Source organism: Telmatherina bonti (genome assembly GCF_933228915.1).
Source record: "Telmatherina bonti genome assembly, chromosome: 12".
Lineage (NCBI taxonomy): Eukaryota > Metazoa > Chordata > Actinopteri > Atheriniformes > Telmatherinidae > Telmatherina > Telmatherina bonti.
The window spans coordinates 7,643,575-7,669,846 of record NC_136610.1 but is presented as its reverse complement, the minus strand read 5'-3'; the positions used below and the strand labels follow the sequence as shown (position 1 = coordinate 7,669,846).

The following is a 26,272-nucleotide window of genomic DNA, read 5'->3' as shown; positions in this document are numbered from 1 at the left end:
CCTAACTTTTTGTGAGTAGTGTATATGTATGTGAATGTATAAAAATATTTAAAAATATTAAAAAGCAGTTCTACGTGACCTGGAGGAGTGTGAACAAAACAGTGGAAAACTAGCTTGACTTGCATAATTCCCATCATGTTTGTTTTTCTCTAGGTTGTGCCGTTAATTAGCATTAGCAATTAGCAAATGTTTACCTCACCTGTCTAGAAGGACAGCAGCAACATCTGCTTGACTTTTGAGCTCCTTTGCTTCTTTAGTCAGCACCAACGCTCAAAAGTCTGACCAATGCTCAGCGTCATCCTGCTCTGTTTTGGTCTGCTGGTATTTGAGAAATGTACTGGGTAGATGCTGCTGTTTCACCACAGTCGTATTTATCTGGCAACTCCTGAGCTCTGCCTCATGTGACATCAACCTACTAATGCTATGAGCTTCAAGTCCTTTAGCGTAGATGTTGGCATTGTAACCAGATGTAAATATTATGGACCCGTCTAAATTTAAGAAACAAGTATGAACAAGTATATGATAAAATAGTTTTTCTTTTATTATTATAATGTATGTTTTTATTTCAAACCCCTCTAGAAATCCTGTCAGTATATTATTTTTGATAATTTATTGTTTTAATGAAAAAGTTGTAGCTACAACCTCTAAGCTCAACAAATTCAAGGGGTGAATTTTTACAGTGTATGGGATTTTGTAGTGAAGTATTAACTTTTGGGCTGTTGGAGAAAGGTAGAGCACCCTGAGAAATCAACTGCATCCACAGAGACAACTGGCTAACTACACAGAAAGACCCTCAACCCTAGCAGAGAGTCGAATCAGTAACACTCTTTCTGTGAGGCGACGCTAACCATCATGCAGCCCATGGAGTCTGTATCCAAGACCTCAAATACCCATTAAAATATTTAAAAACCATCTTAATTCCACAATTTAAATGTATTCCTGTGTAACATGTTTGTGTGTGAACCTTTATTTGGTACTAGCTGCTAGCATGTATTGCTATTAGTACTATTGTCATGTGGACATGATACTATTACCAAGACTTGAACAATCATTTTAACATACACGAGGTTTTTAATTGTCTTTATGGAGGCAAAACGTCTGTGGGGATTATGACAGCATAGCCTGTCGGGATGACGGCTTTGGAGCCTGTCGAGATGGTGGCGATGGAGCCTGTTGGGGTGGTGGCAATGGAGTGTGTTGGGATGGAGACGTTGGAGCCTGTTGGGATGGTGGCAATGGAGTGTGTTGGGATGGCGGTGATGGAGCCTGTTGGGATGGTGGCAATGGAGTGTGTTGGGATGGCGGTGATGGAGCCTGTTGGGATGGTGGCAATGGAGTGTGTTGGGATGGCGGTGATGGAGCCTGTTGGGATGGTGGCAATGGAGTGTGTTGGGATGGCGGTGATGGAGCCTGTTGGGATGGTGGCAATGGAGTGTGTTGGGATGGAGACGTTGGAGCCTGTTGGGATGGTGGCAATGGAGTGTGTTGGGATGGAGACGTTGGAGCCTGTTGGGATGGTGGCAATGGAGTGTGTTGGGATGGCGGTGATGGAGCCTGTTGGGATGGTGGCAATGGAGTGTGTTGGGATGGCGGTGATGGAGTGTATCAGGGTGGCAGTGATGGAGTATGATGGGATTGCGGCGATGGCGGAGAACTTGGAGGTTTTATTAAGCAGTGATGATGCATTGAAACAGAGAAACAACACAACACTGAGGTATTTCCCGTCACGTGTCACATTTGGACTTTCAGACTATTGAAGCTGCTACACCATTTTCTTAACAGGTGTTTGTGCATATCTGGGTAAAGGAATCTTCAGAAGAATCTTCTGCTGGTCTGGACCTGTCTAGGATGTTCATTAAAAAAACCACACACACACACACACACACACACACACACACACACACACACACATCTCTGCAGTCTTTCATGTCTTTTGGGAATTTCCTGTCATGACACCTACATGCAATTACAAGGAAGTAGAGTTGCATCACAAAGAGGATCGGTGATGAGTTTCAGCTCAGAGATGAAAGCTCACTGTGCGAAAGTTTAACGTCAGCATCGGTGCCCACTCTGACCCCCACACACTGACGTGTTTAACCCCTTTCATGTGTTCAGACGACAAAGAAGCTGCAGCGATATCGGAAAAAATGTGCAAAACAATAACCATGCAGAAAGGAAACAGTCGAGTCCTCAGAAAGAATGATTTTTTTTTGTTGTTGTTGTTTTTATTTTTATTTACTATGTAAGTTTTTAAAAAAAAAATAAAAGTCATATAATTTCTCTCAAGGGGTTAATAAAGTATTTTATTTGCTTTAATGATAATGACAATTACTATTATTATTATAATCGATGTTGTTATTTATAGTCAATATTATTACGGTACTATAATTTTTATAAGCAGAATATAATTTTAGACATTTAAATCATGCACAGTATATGTAGTAAATAATATTATTTAAGATAATTAATGTTTATAATTCACTTGTCTTATTTATCATTGTAATATTCTTTATAATGTGTATAAATGTGTAAATATTCTTCTTTAGTAAAGGTGATCCATCATCAATGTTGGGAACTTTACTTGCCTGCCGACTTCCTGGTTTTAATTCATTTTAATTCAACATTTAGACTCTTGGTAACATGTTGAAAGGTTCATTCTGGTTCTGACTGAATCAGGTCAGCAGGGGCCAAAGTGCCTACAAAGGACATATAAACATCCGTACTGGACCACGGAGCAGTGGACTTAGTTGGCCTGGTGTGATGATTCAATTTTTCACCATGTGGTTGGACCGTCACATCACTTATCTGGGAAGACATGGTGCTAGGATGCACCGTGCAAAGAGGATGGGATCGGTGTGGTGTTTCGGATCAATGTTCTGCAGGGAAAGCTTGGATCCTGATCCATTCTTGCAGACTTTTAATAGCCACTCACTATGACTGCTTCACCTTACAGTGAGTGTTAGGTACCAACAACACCCAACCCGAGTGCCACTGAGCCAGGAAGCACTCAAACTGCAGCCGTGCTTTGTTTCTAGGAACTTTGTTGTTTTTCTGAACACTTCAAGTGGCTGACAGACCAGGAAGAGGAAGTGGGCTCGTGTTTATTTATTACAGCAGCTGCAACTCTGCTGCAGGCAAATATCTGCAGTGGCGTGATTCATTAACGCACACAGAGCAGACTTATAATGACAAGTAGAAGAAGAGTGACGAGTTTAAGTCATTTAAAATGAACTCATAAAGATCCAACCCATAAAAAATATGTTCAGATAAGTTCAAATGTTTCAATATGAGGTCTTTATTTGTCTCTTTTCACAAGATGTTCATTTAAAAAGTACCTGGGGACATTTATTACCATGTGATATGTCAAATTTTTGCAGCGTAAACTTCTGCTTTCTGGTGTCATTAAGGCCAGAAGACAAAAATCATATTATATTTCACAGAATTTTGGATATATATATGGATGTATGTTGGATACATATATGTAATGCTGGGATCTTGTAGGTTAAACCGTTTAAACCAAAGATATTATTGTGTTAATACATGTTTACTAGCGAAGACCACAGAACTGATCCAGCCACATACCATCCCAGAACCCTGATCTGACCCCATACCATCCCAGAACCCTGATCTGACCCCATACCATCCCAGAACCCTGATCTGACCCCATACCATCCCAGAACCTTGATCTGACCCCATACCATCCCAGAACCTTGATCTGACCCCATACCATCCCAGAACCTTGATCTGACCCCATACCATCCCAGAACCCTGATCTGACCCCATACCATCCCAAAACCCTGATCTGACCCCATACCATCCCAGAACCCTGATCTGACCCCATACCATCCCAGAACCCTGATCTGACCCCATACCATCCCAGAACCCTGATCTGACCCCATACCATCCCAGAACCCTGATCTGACCCCATACCATCCCAGAACCCTGATCTGACCCCATACCATCCCAAAACCCTGATCTGACCCCATACCATCCCAGAACCCTGATCTGACCCCATACCATCCCAGAACCCTGATCTGACCCCATACCATCCCAGAACCCTGATCTGACCCCATACCATCCCAAAACCCTGATCTGACCCCATACCATCCCAGAACCCTGATCTGACCCCATACCATCCCAGAACCCTGATCTGACCCCATACCATCCCAGAACCCTGATCTGACCCCATACCATCCCAGAACCCTGATCTGACCCCATACCATCCCAGAACCCTGATCTGACCCCATACCATCCCAAAACCCTGATCTGACCCCATACCATCCCAGAACCCTGATCTGACCCCATACCATCCCAGAACCCTGATCTGACCCCATACCATCCCAGAACCCTGATCTGACCCCATACCATCCCAGAACCCTGATCTGACCCCATACCATCCCAGAACCCTGATCTGACCCCATACCATCCCAGAACCCTGATCTGACCCCATACCATCCCAGAACCCTGATCTGACCCCATACCATCCCAGAACCCTGATCTGACCCCATACCATCCCAGAACCCTGATCTGACCCCATACCATCCCAGAACCCTGATCTGACCCCATACCATCCCAGAACCTTGATCTGACCCCATACCATCCCAGAACCCTGATCTGACCCCATACCATCCCAGAACCCTGATCTGACCCCATACCATCCCAAAACCCTGATCTGACCCCATACCATCCCAGAACCCTGATCTGACCCCATACCATCCCAGAACCCTGATCTGACCCCATACCATCCCAGAACCCTGATCTGACCCCATACCATCCCAGAACCCTGATCTGACCCCATACCATCCCAGAACCTTGATCTGACCCCATACCATCCCAGAACCTTGATCTGACTCCATACCATCCCAGAACCTTGATCTGACTCCATACCATCCCAGAACCCTGATCTGACCCCATACCATCCCAGAACCCTGATCTGACTCCATACCACCGTGAAGCCGAGCTTTTAGACCTGCTGTTGTTGGATGCTGGATGGTCTATCCTATTTTATTTGCTCCATTTCTCCCAGAAAGTATCTGGAACTCTGACAGACGCCTCTGTAAAATGTGACAGAAACATGTATAAATTATGATTGTAAACCTTAAAAAGTGAAGTGTGTCTTGGTCTGATTGATCTCTCTGATTGAACACGGCAAAAACTGAAATCTAAGTAAAATTAAAAATCTTAAATTGAGTTCACATATGGTTATAAGATCATTCTTAGTTTTTATGCCAGAGAATTCCTCTTGTTTTAAGAGTATTTTTACTTGTTTTGGGAAATCTTGGCGAGCCAAATTTTCTTGTTCTGTTGGCAGATAATTTATCTTATTTTAAGCAACATTTACCTCATTTTTGTATATTTTTTCTTGTTTTTTAAGGCTGGGTTGTTGCAGTGAAATCAATCAGTTTTCTTGTTTCCATTTTCATTCAATTCCTGTTTCTCTTAATGATGTTTTAATGATCAGGATTCAGGTTTTATATGTGTGGCAGTATTTAACCCTCGGGACAACTTCAAAAAAATATCCATGTTTTGTGTTTGGCTTTCAAAACGGTACAGCTTAAAACAATGCCATTGTTTAAAAAAAAAAATCCAACTTTAGATTTAACAATCGATATAAAGTTTTCATTATATCTCTATATATATTATTTTGTTTTTATGCCCTACAGACATCAAAACCCATAAAGACACATAAGAACATATCAGATATTGGTTCTTATGCTTTGACACTGCTAAAAGTGTGTTTTTTGTGGACTCAGGTTGCACCAGTGACTGTATGTAAAAGACTTTTTACAACATGGTCTGTTTCTTTTGCGCTCTAACCATAAATGTATGTCGTCATCACCTGGTTTTGCTTCCTGCTTCAGACTGTGATGAAGAATAAAACTGTTTAGACCAAATATTCCCTTTCAGATCCAGAGAACCGGACTGACTCGGACTCTGGAGTTTTTATATTTACGGGAAAATTTTTCAGTAAATCAGCTGCTTTCACAGAGAAAACATGAAAAATGATTTTTAGAATTTTTTCATCGCTGTCAGAGTTGTTTGAGCTTCGTCGGTCTACAGGAAGTTCATCTGACGCTGAATTCTGTGGTGAAGATGCAGGAAGTGTTTCCTCTTCATGAAGGTGATGCAGGCGCAGGTGTGTGTGTGTGTGTGTGTGTGTGTGTGTGTGTGTGTGTGTGTGTGTGTGTGTGTGTGTGTGTGTGTGTGTGTGTGCGTTATCGATCATCCTGGAGGTGTTTTCCTGTCAGACAGCCTCCTATGAAAGTAAAAAAATCTAACTATGACTTCAGTCTGCTGTTGTTCTTCCACACTTCATTGTTCCAAAGCTGAAAGTTTGAGGAGTTTAAAAGCTGAAAAAAGGTTAAATCCACCAGAGTTCCCGGTCTGCCGAGCAGTATGACCAAATAATAAATGTCTTAACTTTATTTTTACATATTCATGGTATTTGACTGGGTTGTTTTTCCACGTATTGCTGGGTCTGAACCACATTTTCCCCTGATCCAGAGAATAATTACGCCAATAGACTAAGAACAGAATCGCCTGTTGTTGTGACAGTTGTGTAAGAAGTCATGTTAATGTCCACCGAGTCTTCATGTTCGCTCTGAATCCATCTTCCTCCACGCGACTTACCAGAGCTCGGTGGTCAGCTGTATGGGTCATAAGGGTTATTCATCTCCATCCAGCTGCTTCTTGTCGTCACACCCGGTTCCTTTAACTAACACGTCTACCGATGACATCTGACTCAAGGGTCAAGTTTTACCTGAGGATGCTGATCTTAGTTTCAGACATTCTGAACTTTCTCCTGTCGTTTTCAGCGCTAAACATGTCCAGCAACACGGCTGCTCTGCTGCATGATTAGTTTTTCCATCGGACCATGTTCCCAACATTGTTTAAAACCTGCCTGTCAGTGTGAAATGGTTGGAGCTGGTACTCTGACCAGAGCTGGAGCTCGGCTCGGCGCTTGTTGAAACCATTGGAAGAAGGTTTCGTCTGTGATCAGAAAGTGAAGTGATGGTGGCAGCTTAGAAAGCTGGTGTCTCCTGTTGGTGGTGGTGTGGCGGTGACTCATCTGTACCAGTAGAAAGTTTCTGTGAACCGCAGCAGGGAAACACAGAAGCTGCTGAAGCTGGCATGACTCATCTGTGGAGCTCAGAATAACTTCAGAAACCAAAACCTGTCATATCTTCACCTCATCTGACAGAGTTTATCTTGAAATTCAGCATCCAGCTCGTCCCATGAACTCTGGAGGGAAGTTTGTTGTTGTTGACTTTGTGTAACGTGTGTGTTGCGGGGTTTCCTGTGCTGCGTCTTTCAGATCTGTAACTACCAGGGTCAGGCTCGGGTGGTGGTCCAGCTGGTGACGGCGCTGACCTCTGGCCCTCAGCTGCACGCTCACAGCCTGGTGGGAAAACAATGTGACAAAGGCATCTGCATCGCAGACCTGCAGTCCAAAGATGCCAGCATCAGGTGGGCATCACACACACACACACACACACACACGCACACACTCAGTAACTGCAGGAGAGTCTCCGGGCGTGGCGCTGACTGTCGTTCTGGTTCTGGTAGTTTTCCAAACCTAGGGATCCTCCATGTTACAAAGAAGAATGTGGCTAAGACGCTGGAAGAGAGGATGATCGAGGCCGTCAGGATGGGATACAGCTGTGGAGTGTCCATCCACCCAGAGATCGACGCCCTGCAGGGGGAGGTCCGAGCCCCGCGAGAGCTCAGCGGTCAGTGATCCCACCACTCAGTCTTCTCCAACCCCAAAAACTGTCCGACGCCGACGGGAAACTCCGTAGTTCCCTCGTTCTGTCGGCAATTCGGACACGGAGACGACTATTTTCTCTTAATCACAGATCTAATAACTATCACCGCGGCAACCACCGTACGTCACATTCTTTCTTTGCTGTATGTATGTTCAATAAATCAGGATTTAAAAGGATATAAAAACATTTCTTTTTTTACCTGCCTTGATGTTCGTGTCATTTGCGCCACTTTGCGCTCCTCCCTGCAATGCATTGTGGTCTGTATTGACCCGTCCAGTCACCATCAGTGCTCACTACTTTACAAGATGCATTGTGGGTCATTTTAAATGACTTTTTTCCCTCTGGACATTTGGACACCTCTAGAAACGGTGTCGTCAGGTAGGGAATAGTGAGGATATTCTGACTCACTGAGCGGCGCTGCATCAACGTACCGGTGGACGAGGAAATGGTGCACGTACAAACATTCTGGGATTCACTTTTCTATAATTAATTGATTGTAATTAACGAGTTAAAGTTCCACCCAAAGATATTGTTTTGATGTATAATTATTTGGGCTTGTTTTTCTTATCGCAGCAGAACCCAGTTCATTTTCAGTGAAACAAATTTCACTTTTTTTTTTTTCTTATCATTTTTCTTATCACAGCTATAGTTCAATGAAGTTTAATGTGGACATGATTAATAACACTGTATCCATGCTTAGGAAGAACTAAATGTTCTGATGAAGAACTTGCTCCTTGTTTATCCAGAGTTAAAACTTGGTTTATTCCCCTCAGACCACCAGCGCAGCCTGATCACCATCGCAGCAGCCAATCAGGCCAAGGAGATGGATCTCAGTGTGGTTCGGCTCATGTTCACGGCGTTCCTTCCAGACAGCGACGGAGGTTTCTCCAGGAGACTTGAGCCCGTGGTATCAGAGCCCATCTATGACAGCAGTGAGTCCACACACACACACACACACACTCACACACACACACACTCCCAGTAGTGGATCCATGGTGTCTGTCTGTGGTTTTTAATTGTTGCTCCATTTCCATTTGTGAAACCAAGTTACTGTTTCTTTCAGTTAACATTTATTTCTGTGCTGCTTTTCAGGCAGAAAAGAACCAAGTAGAACCCAGTAGAACTTGCAGCTCTGGACGCTGCACTGTCGTCCTGTTTCGTGGTTTTAAACGTTGTGTAGACATAAAGATGTAGATCTGATGCAACGCGTTCCCAGCATCATTCCAGATCTTTCTGTTGGTTGGTCATGATGGTTGGACATGTCCAGCCGGCCTCCTGCTTCCTGTCAGAGACAGACAACCCACTAGAACTGTTTCTGGACTCTGAACACGGGTCCAGATCCCAGCAGAACTTTTAACAGGAAGCAGGTTTCATTCTGTGATCTCACCAGTCAGACCAGTTCTCTGAAGACCAGCTCAGACTGGAGAAGTTCTCGTCTGTCTGTCTTTGTTCTGGAAGTTCTGGAAGGAGATAAAGCTGCAAACATGTTTCCAGTTTCTCTTCTAGTTCTCTTTCATTCATTCATTCCTTCTCCTAACCGCTGAGTCTGATGAAGGGCGGCGGGGAAGCTGAAGCCGATCCCAGCAGGCTTTGGGCGAGAGGCAGGAACACCCTGGACAGATTGCCAGTCCACGGCAGGGCTGTGTCAGTGGGCCAGAACTGGTTTCCTGTCAGGTTGTTTGGACCTGCTCTCTTCTTTGTGTATGAATGTAGAACCCGGTGAGACCGTAGAGCTTCTAGCGCCAGAAACCGTCCTCCTCGTATTCACGTTTCGTTTTCTTGGTTTTCTCTGCTTCCTGGTTTCATTTCTCTCTTCCTGCTGGTCTGGTGTCTGAACGCCTCAGCTTCCTATTGAGTAACGAAACCGGCTCCAAGTTCAGCTGCACTTTCACTTTATAACTGTAACCACGAGCAACCAGAACTTCACACTTTGTCCTTTCTGCCGCAGAAGTTCTGACTTTTATCATTTGATGTCTTTATTTCAAGTCCTTTCAGACTTTTCTTCACAGTTTTTTGTAGGTCAGGCTTTTAAATGGCTAACAAAGGTTCAAAAATATGATCAAATATCGTACAACACATCATTGTCACATGAACGCATCACTGAACTGGTTGGCATTAAAATAAGAAGACATTTTCATTGGCTTCAATTTAATTTTAAATGTCACTATCTTAGTTATCCATTATATTTAAAACAATTTCTCATCCCATTTGGGTCCTCATATAACCTCAGGCATACTGAGAAAGAATTTGGCCGTCGAGCATTCATATTCAAAGCCCCATCAGACTGGAACAATTTACCTGTCAATCAGATTCAGCACTTCTCAGCAGAGCTTTAGGACATCTATGTGTGTGTGTGTGTGTGTATACATGTGCGTGTATATATATATTAGGGGTGGGAAAATCGAATCGAAAAATCGAAAATCAGGATTTTTTTGCTTTACAATTTCTTTTCAAACAAATAAAAATAATCTATTATAAAATTTTTGTCATATTTATTGTTTTTATTGATTTTTTTACTTGTCATCTTGGGCATTATAGCAGCAAAATGATGATCTGGCAACTGCGTTGTTTTTTTCTAATTGAAATCAAGAAAAATGACAAGCAAAAAAATAAGTTTTATACATTTATTTTGTTTTTGATCTACAAAAATCATGAATATCAAAGAATTGTGAGAATCGTAATTTAAATCGAATCGGGACCCAAAAAAAATCGGAATCAAATCGAATCGGGACAAAAGCATATCGTCACAGCCCTAATTAATATATATATATATATATATATATATATATATATATATATATATATATATATATATATATATATATATATATATATATATATGTATAAATTTTAAAAAAAAACAAAAACAAAAAAAAATAAATATATATATATATATATATATATATATATATATATATATATATATATATATATATATATATATATATATATATATATATTTGGACACAAAATGGATTAATTTCATCTGAATGGTGTCATGGTTACCAGCTGGTGATCTGGTCGAAGTTTAACCTCCTTCTCCTCCTTGTTTCCTTAGAGGCTCCAAACGCCTCCAACCTGAAGATCGTGAGGATGGATCGCACCGCCGGCTGTGTGACTGGAGGAGAGGAGGTCTACTTGCTCTGTGACAAAGTCCAGAAAGGTAAAGAAAACTGGGCATGATTTAACTTTACCAGTAAACAAACCAGTCTGAGCAGAGACTGACAATGGTTACATGATTTGGTTAGATGTTTTTTCATTTGAAACTTATTATTGGAAATCAAATCGCTCTGAATTAAAGTATTCTTCTTCATGTTTATATGTAAATAGTAATTCTGAATCAGGTCGACGTGAAAAACACCTTTGTTTACTTAATTTCCCTTCAGATCTGGGGTTTGGGACGAGTTTTGATTGTATTTCTACCTGAAATACAATCCACTTTCTGCTTCTCATATTTTCGGCTACGACGTGGAAAACCAAGTTCTAAGAACCGTTTTCGCTTTGATTTTGATTATAATGTTGAAACAGCAGCCCGACATGAGGCTCCGACTTCTCTGTTTCCAGCAGATGAGAAGGAGGAGAAAGGTAAAGCAGACAGCAGACGGGAGGCAGAAGAATATCAGGAATATATCATGATAGGACAAAGTAACAAACATGCAGAACAACTGGAATTAACTTAGAGTGGAATGAATGTTTACACGATGGAGGAATTAAATCAGTTCAGGTTTAAAATGGGAATAAACCGTTCACTTTCCTCAGAATTACATTTAATTTGGAATAAATTGGTATTTTTTAAAGCGTATTTCACTTTTATTCTGGTTTAAAGAGGAATTAAAGCTGCCATGTGAACGTGGCCATGACGAAGTCCGGAGTGTGTGTTCATGGTTTTCCTGGTCCGTTTCAGGGCTTTTGATGTGCTAGAGGAAGTCCAGCTTCAGGGATTTCCCCTCCAACATGTAAATGGCCGAGGAGGTAGAAGAAAAGTCATGCTTTGGGGGTGGTGTTTTCTGATGTCAGGGCTTGTTTGGACTCTGTGACTGTATAGTAGGTGACTGAACTTCACCTGATGTGTCAGAATGACTGCATGAATGTGATAGAAAATAAGATTTTTCTGGATTTTATCTCTTAGAGAGAGCTCATGAGTGTTTTCATTGTTCTAAACCAGTAGAAGCAGACAGGACAGAACAGCTGGACATAAACATGCAGGAATGTTTCTACAGGTAACGTCAGTCACCCTGCAGCCTGTTGCATCTCTAAAATATTGATCCATCTACATTACAAGCATTTGGAATTGATTGTGTGTTAGAGAACCACAAAGAAGAGCTAACCTTTAGCCTTTTCTGTATTTAGCTTATAACCGCAGTAGGACCTCTTTAAATAACAACGTTGTTACAAGTCTGTTGGACCTGCAGGGAATACTGAGACATTGTCCTTGACCCAACTCCTGCACTGCCACCCATGTGGCTCTGGAATGCACGTTCATGTTAAAGGGTTCGAGTGTGTGGTGTGTCACAATCATAGACCGCATATGAAAGATGGACGGAGCCTTTGGCAGTAAAAAGTGAAGCCTATGCGGAAGTACATAAAACTGCAGTTCCCCCTTCATCCACTAGGGGCTGCAAAACAGAACGAATCTCCATAGACTCCCATGTTAAAAAGACCAACTTCACAGCAGAAATGTAAACATGTTTACAGCAGAAATAAACATGTTTACAGCAGAAATAAACATGTTTACAGCTGGAATAAACATGTTTACAGCAGAAATAAACATGTTTACAGCTGGAATAAACATGTTTACAGCCTAATACAAAAATCCATTTTAGGTTTAATAGATCAGGTTTACGTTCATGACAACTGTGGGGGGAGTGAAATTTGTTCTAATTCGCTTAAAAGTACTTTAATCTCAAAATTCGGCATATTTAGGGGCGTGTCCTTTTGATTGACAGGTACGTGATCTTCTGCTTCAAGTCAGAAGAACGTAGAACAACCGCGGTTTTTAGCCGATTAACATGACAGCCGCTTACCTCCGTTAGCTGGTTAGCTCCTGTTATCTCCAGGTTAGCTCGGTTAGCTTTTAGCTACAGGCAGCTCGGAGTTTGCTCGATGTCAATCATCCACCATGACACTCACAGCCCCCCTCTCAGCTCCACCTCTTTGCCCATATTTGAATTTTCTGGGCGAGACGACACGCATGATGCCGCCAAGATGGCGATGGTAGGAACCGCCCACCGAGCTTCAATTCAGCTCTTCAGAAACCTACAGGAGACGTCACGGAGGCTACATCCACCAGTCTACGGTCACAACGGATGGACCCTCAATCCACGCTTTGGCTAAATCTGCATCCATGTAGACATCACCGAAGTGTGTTACACACAATTTCTTGCTGCGTGACATTATGAACCAAAAAGGTGGAAAACAGGTGATGTTTAGTGATTGAGCTCCTGTGGCTGTGGAGATACATAAAAAAGTCCATCCCAGCAGCCCGCAGCATTAAACTTACCATGGGAACGAAGTCCAGCGCAGCGACCAGACTCTGGACCATGAGCCTCCTTCTTTAACTTTGCTTTTTTGTTCTAAAATGGTTGTTAGTTAACCATCATGTTCAGCAGCGAACAGCGTGCACAAATGATGGAGAAAAAACGGCACAAGTAACAACCATTGTTCTCCCAACTACTTGTGCACGTGCACGTGCTCTTCCACCACGTGCACGCTTCAGAGAGGACCGTAGGGTGTGGTGTGGGTCCTGGGACAGGGCCGTTGTCAGCAGCTAAGGCGCACGTTCGTTTGCTTATGATTCAGTAACAGCAGATGTATTTTCTTGCATATTTATATTCTATGTTGTCACTTAAAATACAGGAAGCAGCGTGATGCCACATAAATAACTACTACTGGTTTAAAATGCAAAAATAAAGGTTTCTTGTATATCTGTAACTGGTGTGAAACTGTTGAAATGTTATTGTGGCTGCATAAAAATGAGCTCTACTCTGAGTTAACTATAAAGAATGGATAGAAAAGATTGAATGATTAAGTATTGTGACAAATCCTTAAGATCTTGTGGTTTTTTGTAGTTTATTTTTAAATTGCTCTCGTCATGAAAGCTGTTTTATTTCATTTCATTTACTTTTACTCCTGTTTTCATGTATTTAACAGCGGGTGCTGAAAATGCTGCATCTTATAAGTTTTATGTCCTTTATTTTAATTTTATTTTGCAAATTAAAGAAAAAAAACATCCATGATTGTGGATTTCTGGTGAGCCAGTCCTATCAAAATAGCGAAGACTGTCCCTTAATCCTGTTTCCTGAAACGCCTCCCTGATTTGCCTGTTTGTGTCTGCAGACGACATCCAGGTTCGGTTTTATGAGGAAGACGATTCGGGGTTGATCTGGGAGGCTCTGGGAGACTTCTCCCCCACAGACGTCCACAGACAGGTTGGTATCAACAAGCAGCAGACAAATTCACATCCTGTCAGAAATAACAACTGGGTTTGGATATGAACCAGTAAACTACCCCGTACCAGTTCAGCTTCCCATGTTAGAGAGCTGTTCTGTTCCTCACCTCCATGCCGACATCTCCTCTCCTCACATCCTAGCTGTTGGAATGAGGAGATGAGGAGGCGAGGAGACACATTTAACAAAGTAAAAACCCCATTTAAAACCTGACATCTGATTTCATGTTTATTTTGTAATGTGGTTGTTATGATATATGGATATACATTGAATTTATTTTGATTTACAGTGTGGTTTTAATGTTCCACACCTCCAATTCAGGAAACACAGACACCCAGTTTACTGAAAGACACGTTGATGTGTCCATGCTCCTGCAGCTCTGGCTGACTGGATAAAAGGAGGCTTTGTTGTTTGGTTTGGTTTGTTTGGGGGTTTTGTTTTGTGTTGTTTTGTTTTGTTTGGGGGTTTTTGAGCATTACAGGAAAGTATTTGAAAGTGAAAGACAGGAAGCAGGGTAGTGGTTTGGTGTAGCACCTGCTGGTCATTAGTGGCATTACACTTCAAGAAACCTTTACAGTAAACCAGGATTTATAACCCTAAACTTTTTATCAAATCCCAAATTTATTCTGTAAATGTAGGATAAATTTTTTTAGTTATCTGGTGACCTCCTGAAAATACCTTGCAATCCCAATGGAGGCCCGCTGCATTGGAAAACAGACATTTTAATTCATTATTTATGATCTGTGTACAGATGCTGCACCTCTCACAGAGCTGTGTCCGCCCATCACCATCAGTTTAAACAACAGGGCTAAACTGTAAATGTTTAAACTTGCACAGGTGTGACATTTCAGTATCACCGACTTCGTTCTATTCTGACACACTTCACCAGGTAGCATCAGTCCAGATATTTTTTATTATTTTAGATTTATTTTTCCTCACACACTGGATTCATTTTAAGATGTTTTGGTCACGTCAACAGGAGAGTGGTTTACCAGCCACAGGACCAACCCATTAAACTCTCCACAAACAAATTAATGAACATAATAACAAAACAAATCCCTGAGGAAATTAAAGAGATGCAGGACAGAAGCAAATAAACCAGAAAAGAGAAAAAAAAAATCAAACAGTGCTGATGGAAATCGTGAAATAGCTTAGAAGCAAAGTGGATGTGCTTGAAGTGCTCACAAGAACACAGAAGGAATATAAAGAATGCAATTTTATGTTTTACTTAGAAATGGCTGCAGCAAACTATCCTGTGTCTGCCATGCTTTTTAAAGCTCATTCATAAAGACTGACACACAGATGAATGGACAGTTTAGACCGTCTTCCACATCGGTTCCACACGGTCCATTTTCAGGTTACTCACATATCCGTCACGACACAGAAAATGGAAACTTAACAGTTTTCCCACTAAGAGAAGAAATATGAAAGATCATAAAAGAGCTTTTTCTTTGTGTTAATTTGATTCTTATCATAGACCGTATATGAAGGATGAACGGATCCTCCGGAGGTTAGAAGTGAAGCCGATGCAAAATTGTATAAAACTGCAGTTCCCCCTTCATCCACTAGGGGCTCCAAAACAAAGCAAATCCCCATAGACTCCCATGTTAAAAAGACCAACTTCAGTGATCAAGTGAGAATTTTTTCTAACTCGCCCGTTTAAAAGTAATTTAGTCTCAAAGTTTGGCATATTTAGGGGTGTGTCCTTTTGATTGACACGTACCCAGTCTCCTGCTTCAAGTAAGAAGAATGTAGAACAACCGCGGTTTTTCGCCAGTTAACAATGTGACGTAGCTTTAGCCCACTTACCTCCATTAGCTGGTTAGCTCCTGTTAGCTCCAGGTTAGCTCGGTTAGCTCTTAGCTACAGGTAGCTCGGATTTCACTCAATGTCAATCATCCACCATGACGCTCACGGTCCCCCTCTCAGCTCCACCTCTTTGCCCATATTTGTATTTTCCGGGTGAGACAACAGCATGTCCCTGCCAAGATGGCGATGGTAGGAACCGCCCACTGAGCTTCAATTCAGCTCTTCAGAACCCTATGGGTGCTGTCCATCTTTTTATATTCGGTCTATGGTTCTTATGCAAGACACTTTGACAAAAACAATTTTATATTGTTATCATACTTCGGCTACAGAGTTTCAGGGTTTTTCTTTTACATTTTTGGTTTGTGCTGTGCTTTCTGATCTTCACCTCAGCTTAAAAAAGCTGAAATTCACCGCTCTAGTGGATAAACCGACTTGACAACCATGGCAACGTAAACCACATGTGGAAGTATCGCGGTGGAAGGCTGAATCTGTACAATAAAGCACGGCCGAGTACTGTTAAGCACTGTGGCCCCAAAGGGAGAAGGTTGCTAGTTCGAGCCTTGGCTGGGGCAATGTTTGAACAGCCGACTTTGTGAGTGGAGATTGCATATTCTATGAGTGGGTTCTTTCTCCTTCCCTAGCCTAACCCACAAGACATGCGTGGTAGGTTAACTAATCACTCTTCGCGTAAATCACTTTGTATAAAAACTGTCTGCCGAATGACTGGAGAATAGAATGAATAGAGTAGAATAAAATAAAGTCAGAATGAAGGAGGAGGTCCTTCAGTTACAACTGAAATAGAGCTAAATAGAACTATCTAGCAACAATAATGTCATCCTGGATATGTCTCTGTTAAATATCCGTTCATTAAAGTAGAAAATGCTACAAAATTACAGCTTAAAAATGTATTTTTATTCTGTTTTTTATCTGTTTTTTCATTTTATTTTATCTATGATTAGTTGTTCCAGGACAAAAGTCATGATCCTGGTGCAAGTGTCAGTTACCATGGCGATGTCATAAAACATACCTTCAGCTTCCTGCAATAGTTTACTTAGTTTGATTTTCAGAACAAATTTAAATGTTTTTTGTTTAAAAAGTTTGTAAGACTCTATTTGAATTTTTTTCTGCCTCCATGTTGCTGTGACATCAGTTCGCCATCGTCTTTAAGACGCCAAAGTATCGAGACCAGAACCTCCAGAAACCGACGTCTGTGTTCGTCCAGCTGAAGAGGAAATCTGACAATGAGACCAGCGAGCCCAAACCCTTCACCTACCATCCTCAGATCATCGGTAGGTCATCTGACTCCCCCGTCATATCGAACGTAGGTCATCTGACTCCCCCCTCAGATCATCGGTAGGTCATCTGACTCCCCCGTCATATCAAACGTAGGTCATCTGACTCCCCCCTCAGATCATCGGTAGGTCATCTGACTCCCCCTTCAGATCATCGGTAGGTCATCTGACTCCCCCGTCATATCAAACGTAGGTCATCTGACTCCCCCCTCAGATCATCGGTAGGTCATCTGACTCCCCCGTCATATCAAACGTAGGTCATCTGACTCCCCCCTCAGATCATCGGTAGGTCATCTGACTCCCCTTTCAGATCATCGGTAGGTCATCTGACTCCCCCCTCAGATCATAGGTAGGTCATCTGACTCCCCCCTCAGGTCATAGGTAGGTCAGCTGACTCCCCCCTCACGTCACACGTAGGTCATCTGACTCCCCCCTCAGATCATAGGTAGGTCATCTGACTCCCCCCTCAGATCATCCGTAGATCATCTGACTCCTCCCTCACGTCACACGTAGGTCATCTGACTCCCCCCTCAGGTCATAGGTAGGTCATCTGACTCCCCCCTCAGGTCATAGGTAGGTCATCTGACTCCCCCCTCAGGTCATAGGTAGGTCATCTGACTCCCCCCTCAGATCATCCGTAGATCATCTGACTCCTCCCTCACGTCACACGTAGGTCATCTGACTCCCCCCTCAGGTCATAGGTAGGTCATCTGACTCCCCCCTCAGGTCATAGGTAGGTCATCTGACTCCCCCCTCAGATCATCCGTAGATCATCTGACTCCTCCCTCACGTCACACGTAGGTCATCTGACTCCCCCCTCAGGTCATAGGTAGGTCATCTGACTCCCCCCTCAGGTCATAGGTAGGTCATCTGACTCCCCCCTCAGATCATCGGTAGGTCATCTGACTCCCCCCTCAGGTCATAGGTAGGTCATCTGACTCCCCCCTCAGGTCATAGGTAGGTCATCTGACTCCCCCCTCAGGTCATCGGTAGGTCATCTGACTCCCCCCTCAGATCATCGGTAGGTCATCTGACTCCCCCCTCAGGTCATAGGTAGGTCATCTGACTCCCCCCTCAGGTCATAGGTAGGTCATCTGACTCCCCCCTCAGATCATCGGTAGGTCATCTGACTCCCCCCTCAGATCATCGGTAGGTCATCTGACTCCCCCCTCAGATCATCGGTAGGTCATCTGACTCCTCTCCTTTTCGTGCCTTGGTTTGAGACGTTATTCTACCATATAAATCCTTGTGTTTTCAGACAAAGAGGAAGTTCAGAGGAAGAGGCAGAAGACATTGCCAAACTTCCAGGACTTCAGTGGGGGAGGAGGTCTGTACCGAGGAGGAGGGGGAGGTCCAGCTGCAGGAGGACCTGGATCAACAGGAGGAGGTGAAACTATAAACTGTAAACATTGTTGTGTGAATTGTTCGAGTTGTGCTGATAGAACACCTTCTTACTCGCTGATGATGTTTCCTTCATCCATCAGGATATTTCCAGTATCCCACGTACAACTATGGAGGAGGTGGAGGAGGAGGTTTCTCCACAGGATACTCAGCTGGTCTGGGCGGAGGAGGAGGAGGAGGAGGAGGAGGAGGAGGAGGAGGAAGTATCAAACTTGGTGAGGAATGAAATCTGCTTCAAAAGTTTATTCACGTCCACTTCTCCCCTTCTGATCTCTGTGGAGTGTAGAGCTGCACAATTAATCGTTACAAAATCGCAATATCGATTCATATCGTATACGATCTCATTTCCAAATGACGACGATTTATTTAAAAAAAAAAAAAAAAAAGACCATGAAAGTACCGCATTTCGAACTGGGACATCACCTGCATAAAAACAAGCGCTCCCTCTTTCTCCCTCTACAAATAACAACGATGGATCCTTCTACCACGTGACGCAGATGCCGGCTGGTAGGAAAAAACTTGCTGACTTTCTCACTAAATCTGGCGACTTTTTTGTTTGTTAAAAGCGTCCAGTGATAAATCTATCAACTTTTACTGGAGTTATTAGAGACTTTTCTGGTGTTTTGGCGACTGACTTGAAGGCACATATTGTTCTGCAGCTACTGTAAGGAATGAGCAGTGGGAGCCTCTCCCCATCATAAAGCTCTTACAGCCGGTCAGAGGAGCAGAGAGGACACATGCACAAGTCCACGTGCACAGTTGAAATGAATTTTATTTTGCCATTGAAATAGGCTATCACTTTAAAAAGTAGGTTTTAAATACCTTTAGACCCACGTTGCATAAATCACTGTTGTCCTCCGCTGTTTAATGTCAGAATATCAAATTTAACCAAAGGACTGCTGTGTGAAATTTCTAGCTTCATGTCCAACCCTCCTGTTGTTTATATTATAAGAAACATACCGACCTCTCATCACCTTATGTACAGAAAAAATATTGTCCCAAAATGTTACTATTAAAATTATTCAAAGGTTAAGAGAAGACAAGAGAGACATCTATTGTTTTTACGTTCAGTGTCAGCTGTTGCAAAGTTGATGTGATACGTGTAATGAATATTTATATTGGAAAAAAAATCGTGATCTCAATTCTAAGCAAAAAAATCGTGATTCTCATTTTATCCAGAATCGTGCAGCCTTAGTGGAGTGGATCAGAAAAACCTTTTGCTGACTGATTTATACTTGGTTTGTGGTTGTGTGATAAATGCTCGACTTGTTTACGGTCACTGTTCAATTCTGACTTAAAGTAGGAATAATTCTCTGCGTGTCAGTGTACATAGTGATCCGGCATGCTGTGTTCAGAGCCGGATTCTGGAGTAGAAGAGCAGTGAGGGGTTGGCTGGCCACTGTAAACTGAGTTAAAGTGAACTTGTTGTTTTTATGGAGTTGAAATCAATAGTAATCAATAACCTTCAGTTTGGAGAATAACAAGTAAAAACTAAGAGGTCAACAATACAAATCAAAGATGTGTGAAAGGAAGACTGTGTGTGTGTTGAAGCCTTGCAGGGCGACTCTGCAGATGACAGCAACGATGACAGCGATCCAGATGATGATTCCACGTCTGGCGCCGTGCTGCGAGCGTCGGGAGGCTCGGAGGAGGGGGAAAGGATAGAAGGGGGTGGGGCCAGCTCGGAGCCAGAAGCAGACGGAGGTATGATTCATAAATTGCGTCTGCAATGCCGATCTGCGAGGTGAATAAATTTACCGTGGCATCATCTGTGTGTGATGCAGAGCTGGTTCAGGCGACCCACAGGCAGCTGGAAGCTCTCTTCCAGTACTCGGTGACAGGTGATTCAGCGTACCTACTGGTCCCACAGCGTCCCCTGATGATGGCGCAGGATGAGAACGGAGACACGTCAGTATATCCACACATCCTGAGCAGAGCCATCACTCCTCTTCACTAACGCTCCTCTCTGCTTTAGCGGGCTGCATCTGGCTGTCCTACACAACCAGCAGGAGGCGCTGAAGAGTCTGACGCAGGTGGTGTCGGCCCTGCCGGGAGAAGAAGTCCTCAACACCAGGAACCACCTGTATCAGGTACAGGGGCTGAGTTTTACACAGTCCATGGGTGTTTCTCAATTCAGGTTCTATGCAAGTGCAGATTCGTGGGCTGTATACATCATAGTGGCGCGCCAAGTGCTGTCTCAACTCAAAGGCTCCTTCGAGTCCACCCTTCAAATGTGCACTTCGTTTGGCTCCAGTTAACTCCAGCTCCTGAAGTTAACGTCAGCTTGACAGGATGAGCTGTCAACCAGAGGAAAGCACGTCTAAACCGCCTCATGTTGGTCATGTAGACACAAAGGAAAAGAAATTAAAGTTAAATTACTGGCACCATTTTCTGTCATTTAAAAAATATTTTTGTGTCTTTTTGTGGAAGAATGAGGTCAGTAATTAGATAAACTTGGCGTATGTAGTTGCCAGGCAACGGAGGAATGGAGTGCTATGGGTAATTCTCGTCCACTAGAGAGGCTGTCTCATTTTACTGGCAGTAAGCGCACTTGGAAGTGTGCAGACTCTGAATTGAGAAACATCCTACGTTTCATCCCCAGATAAGGGATGAAGGAAACTTGATTTCTGCAGGAGGGAAAATCCTTTAAAAGGTTTGAATGTCACAAGAATGTTTGATCTCCACTAAATCCACTTCTAGAAACCTTTTTCTAAAACACGATACAAACTTGAAGCTGTATACAAGCGTTTTATTAACAGCAATTAAAAAATATAAACACGTGTATAATCTGCGGTCGGCAGGTTGGTGTATGAATATGTCGTCTCTCGGCTGCTTGGAAACTGGCTTGTCGGGTTTTGCATTGTAAATTTTCTGAGCAGATGTTGATGTTCCACTTCAGACACGTCGTCAGTGTCTGAAGCTAATAATTTTAGTCTAAAAGCTTTTTTTAATAGATCGTATTTGGTTTATTGATCCTGTTCACTGTTCAGTCACAATCAGGCTTAACACAAAGCAGGTTTTCTCAGTTGTGCCTGCGGTGAGTTTATCCTCCCTTACGTATGTAATGGGAACATCCTTTTAACACATTTTCATACATCACCTCATACTTCCATGTGTCCCTCACATTGTCAGAGTTGTCATTTTATTTTTAATTTGATACTTTTATATAATACATTGAATAAATACATAATGTTCCATAATTTTTTTCATTCATATGATTTCTGTTTAGCACTTGAGGTGGCTTGAAAACTAGCAAACAATCACAAATAAACAGTATAAATTCAATTAATTAACTTTCATATAATAACAGGTAAATTGTTCTTGGTGTTTATTGCTACAATATAATAAAGAAAAAAAACAACCAACAATAAACAGCAGCTCAACTTAACACCCGACAGATATGTAAGCAAAAACACATTGTTATAATGCAATGTGCTTTAGTGCTTTCCTAACGGTCTGTTATGGTACACTTCGCTTTACGGCATCAAACCACCGGTGTCATTGCATCAGAGTGATGTCATTCTGCATGTATTGCTGTCTGACTCTCACAGAAATATAATAAATGCTGTTTTTTACCCATTTGGTTTGAAATATTTTGGATCTGATGAATATATTGAGAATGCTCACACACATACACACACACACACACCTATATATACGATCCCTGATGAGTGTGTGTCGAGTATGAAACCAGGTGATCAGTTCAGATTAAGGCTGCATTCGCAGCAGGATAGTCCGCTAGACTCGGTCTGATTGGGGACTTGGCTCAGCTGTGGGGAGGTGTATCCATGCAGACCGAGATCGTGTTCACGCTGCACTTTGGTCAAACCAGTCAAACCATTAGAATAATAAATCCCCATTCCCACCAGAGGTGGCGCTGCACTAGTATTTAGCAGAAGAGGACAAGACCTGAGAGTTAAACATGGAGACAAAATAAACTCTGTTTTGGGTTTTTTATGTTGTCTTTCGTAAGTATGCTGCAGAAATACACTGCAACAATGGACGCAGTATGAACACCAGACGAGGAAGAAGATGATTGCTATGTTTTACCCACAATGCAATGCTATGTTAATTGCAGGAAATAACTTTTTTTAAGTCTGCTTTCTGTATTTGGTCCACTTGAAACGGACCGAGACTTGCGTTTTCTAGCTAGGTGGACCGAGTCCGGTTCTTTGATCTGAATCTGAATTCATTTGGTGCGTTTACATTTCCCCAAACGAAGCGGACTTTCCGAACAAACAGACTCGGATTCAAATCAAAAAGGCTGATGTGAATGTGGCCGAAGTGTTTTCATCAGGACATCTCTAGGGGCTGGAGTTGTGGACACACTCACACACCCTGTCTTCAAATGCTCCCATCTTGTCTACAGACGAGGCTTTTGTCATGGCAACGTTAACAATCAGGCTTCGTTCTGTGTGTCACAGTAGAATCACGCACACACCTCCCATGTACAGTCACATGTAGTGATGCATAGTAACAATTACATATAAATGTATAATTAATTTATAAAACCTGTTCTTTGTATTCCCTCCTAAAATTTAATTTATATTAAAATATAATATCAGAAATTTTATTCATCCGTCCATTTTCTTAGCTGCTTAGTCCAGGTAAGAGTCGCTGGAAGCTGGAGCTCATCCCAGCAGCCGAGAGGCAGGGCACACCCCGGACAGGTCGCCAGTCCATCACAGAATGTTTTTTACAATATAAATATATTATAATTTTATAATATATATATATATATATATATATATATATATATATATATATATATATATATATATATATATATATATATATATATAAAACAGAATGTTTTTTACAATATAAATATATTATAATTTTATAATATATATATATATATATATATATTATAAATATTATAATTTTTTTATGATTGAATGAACATCAGTTTTACAACTTGTGAGCAGGTGATTCAAACATTTACTACATTTCCCAGACTCCTTTGCACCTGGCAGTGATCACTCAGCAGAGGGCGGCGGTGGAAGCGCTGCTGCTGGCCGGTGCTGACCCAACACTGACAGATCGTCATGGCAACACAGTGCTGCACCTGGCAGCGCAGCAGGACGGAGGCGGGATGGTCCAGCTCTTACTGCGGCACCGAGAGATCCAGGGACTGCTGGAGTATAGCAACACAGCCGGTACACACACACACACACACACACACACACACACACACACACACACACACACACACACACACACACACAGAGGAGCATATGAGCACACACAGATGAATGCTGAGTGCTTTGTATCCGTTCCAATGATTCCAGGACTGTGTGCGATCCACCTGGCTGTTCTGGCCAATCAGCTGTGTTGTCTCAGAGAGCTGCTGGATGGTGGGGCCAACGTGGAGGCTCAGGAGCGCAGCTGTGGACGGACCGCCCTCCACCTCGCCACAGAGACTAACAATGTGTCGCTAGCTGGCTGCCTGCTGCTGGAGGTAAATGTCTTTCTCTGTATGCTTTCTGAGGATGGAAAAACACCAAAACGTTGCACGATCATTTTAATAAATCCACTTGTTTCTGTTGCTAGGGAAACGCCAAGGTGGACAGCTGCACCTTTAACGGCTCCAGCCCCCTCCACATCGCGGCAGGGCGGGGCTCCGTCAAGCTGACAGCTCTCCTGATGGCTGCAGGTGAATATGAAGTTCTTCCTGTTTGTCCGAGCAGATTTTCCATCATGTTCTCGTCCAGAAAAAGTTTAATCACTCGTCTCTGTTGGATGGTTGGAGACAACAAACCAGGATGTGGTCAGCAGGTGGCAATATGAAGCCCTGTGGTACCTCCATTCCTCCCAACTGCAGGAAATATTCTCCGAACCAGTTTCCGAATCCTCCCACTTCCTCATGTGGACCTGCTGGAGCGGTTTCCTGGTTCTCCATCCAACCTGCTTCGGTTGAACATCAAGTTTGATCCTTTTCATGTTGGGTTTCAGGCGCAGACCCGCAGAGGGAGAACTTTGAGCCACTCTTCTTCAGGGAGGAGGAGGAGGAGGACTGCTCTGAGGAAGAGAGGGAGGATGAAGATGATGAAGGCTACATCCCAGGAACAACTCCGCTCAACATGGCCTCCACCTCTCAGGTATGTTCATGTCTGGACGTGGCTGTGATGATGGATCAGGTGATGACTCTGTGTGTGTGTGTGTGTGTGTGTGTGTGTGTGCAGGTGTTGGATCTTCTGAACGGTAAAGAATACAAACCCAAAGCTCCTCATGCAGACTTCATCCCTCCTCAAGGTGAGCTCCTCCGACTCCTTCTGAGGATCCACGCTGTGGAAACCTTTCCATACAAAGTCATGGTGATGTTTTCATGTCGATCAGAACGTAGAGAGACGTAGAGTGTGTGTGTGTGTACGTGCAGGTGACCTGGCAAGCCTGGATGTGGCAGTGAAACAGGCGTTGTGTGACGCACTTGAGAGCGAAGGATTCTGGGAAAATCTGGCTCACAGTCTCGGCCTCGGGATCTTGAACACGGCCTTCAGACTGAGCCCCTCCCCCGCCAAAACCCTGCTGGACAGCTATGAGGTAAGAGTCACATGACTTTGGCAGGGTCAGTTACCATGGATACACACCTGTACGGCGCTCATGGTGGTTCTGAGCTGCTGTCCATAGACATCATATATACGTAGACGCCTCGTTGAGCGCTGGAGACTGAACCAGCGTCGCCGCCATATTGGATGGGTCTCTGCTTTCGAGTCTTGCTGCAGAGTCGACGTAGTTTCCCCACATGACTGTTTTCTATATATTACACACAAACAAAACACTTTTCTACATAACTGGAATATGAATAATTTTAACACAGTGAATAATCTACTAAATGCAAATGATGAATTTTACTCCAATGAGGTTTTTATGAAAAAATATGATATTAATGCTTCACAAAGAGAGTTTTACATGGTAGTATAATTACCTCCGCCTAGGAGGTTATGTTTTACCGGCTTTATTTGTCTGTTTGTGTTGAAGATAACTTAAAAAGTTATGGACAGATTTTCATGAAATCTTCAGGACTTGTTGGAAATGTGAAAAGGAAGAACTGGTTTAACTTTGGTGGTGATCCAGATCACCGTTTGGATCCAGGAACTTTTTAAAGGCATTGGCGGAGGTTTACGCTCTCCTAGTGTTTTTCTGGGAAACTTCTGCAAAACACAGTTTTGATACAATACTTTATTTTCAGACTTTGTACAACTGTATCTCTATGTTGACAAATTAATAAATCTAACTAAAAGAAAGAGTCAGCTGTAGTCAGGAGAAAGCAGCAACTATTCCCGTAGTTTGTTCAGCATACGGTTGTAATAACCAGCCAAGTATTGAAATCAGATCGTGTGGAATTACATTTTACAAGGTTGAATAATAACTTATTTGACCAGATGAAAAAGACAAATATAAATCCATCAATAAACAATTAAACATGTTAGTATCAAATTCATGTGTACATTTATTTATATTGCAGCTACCTTATGTCTTAGTTAATTGCATTATAAAAATATTTTAGCATAAAAGCACGTTTTTAATGTTTTACACTAATCTGTAACAATATCTC

At 42.6% G+C, this 26,272-nt stretch overlaps 1 protein-coding gene across 1 annotated transcript in view; it reads left to right on the top strand.

Annotated features, from left to right (window-relative positions):
* The window catches only part of nfkb1 (nuclear factor of kappa light polypeptide gene enhancer in B-cells 1), a 53,881-nt gene that overhangs the window by 25,761 nt on the left and 1,848 nt on the right, over positions 1-26,272 (top strand). Inside the window, exons 6-22 of the mRNA XM_079249732.1 lie at positions 7,316-7,467; positions 7,567-7,730; positions 8,540-8,698; positions 10,825-10,929; positions 14,103-14,194; positions 17,172-17,310; positions 18,572-18,700; positions 18,798-18,929; positions 20,266-20,418; positions 20,499-20,622; positions 20,690-20,804; positions 23,672-23,873; positions 24,006-24,175; positions 24,268-24,370; positions 24,670-24,815; positions 24,900-24,969; positions 25,094-25,257. Of these exons, the coding sequence (XP_079105858.1) occupies positions 7,316-7,467; positions 7,567-7,730; positions 8,540-8,698; positions 10,825-10,929; positions 14,103-14,194; positions 17,172-17,310; positions 18,572-18,700; positions 18,798-18,929; positions 20,266-20,418; positions 20,499-20,622; positions 20,690-20,804; positions 23,672-23,873; positions 24,006-24,175; positions 24,268-24,370; positions 24,670-24,815; positions 24,900-24,969; positions 25,094-25,257 (2,319 nt within the window). The remainder of the gene's footprint in view (positions 1-7,315; positions 7,468-7,566; positions 7,731-8,539; positions 8,699-10,824; positions 10,930-14,102; positions 14,195-17,171; positions 17,311-18,571; positions 18,701-18,797; positions 18,930-20,265; positions 20,419-20,498; positions 20,623-20,689; positions 20,805-23,671; positions 23,874-24,005; positions 24,176-24,267; positions 24,371-24,669; positions 24,816-24,899; positions 24,970-25,093; positions 25,258-26,272) is intronic.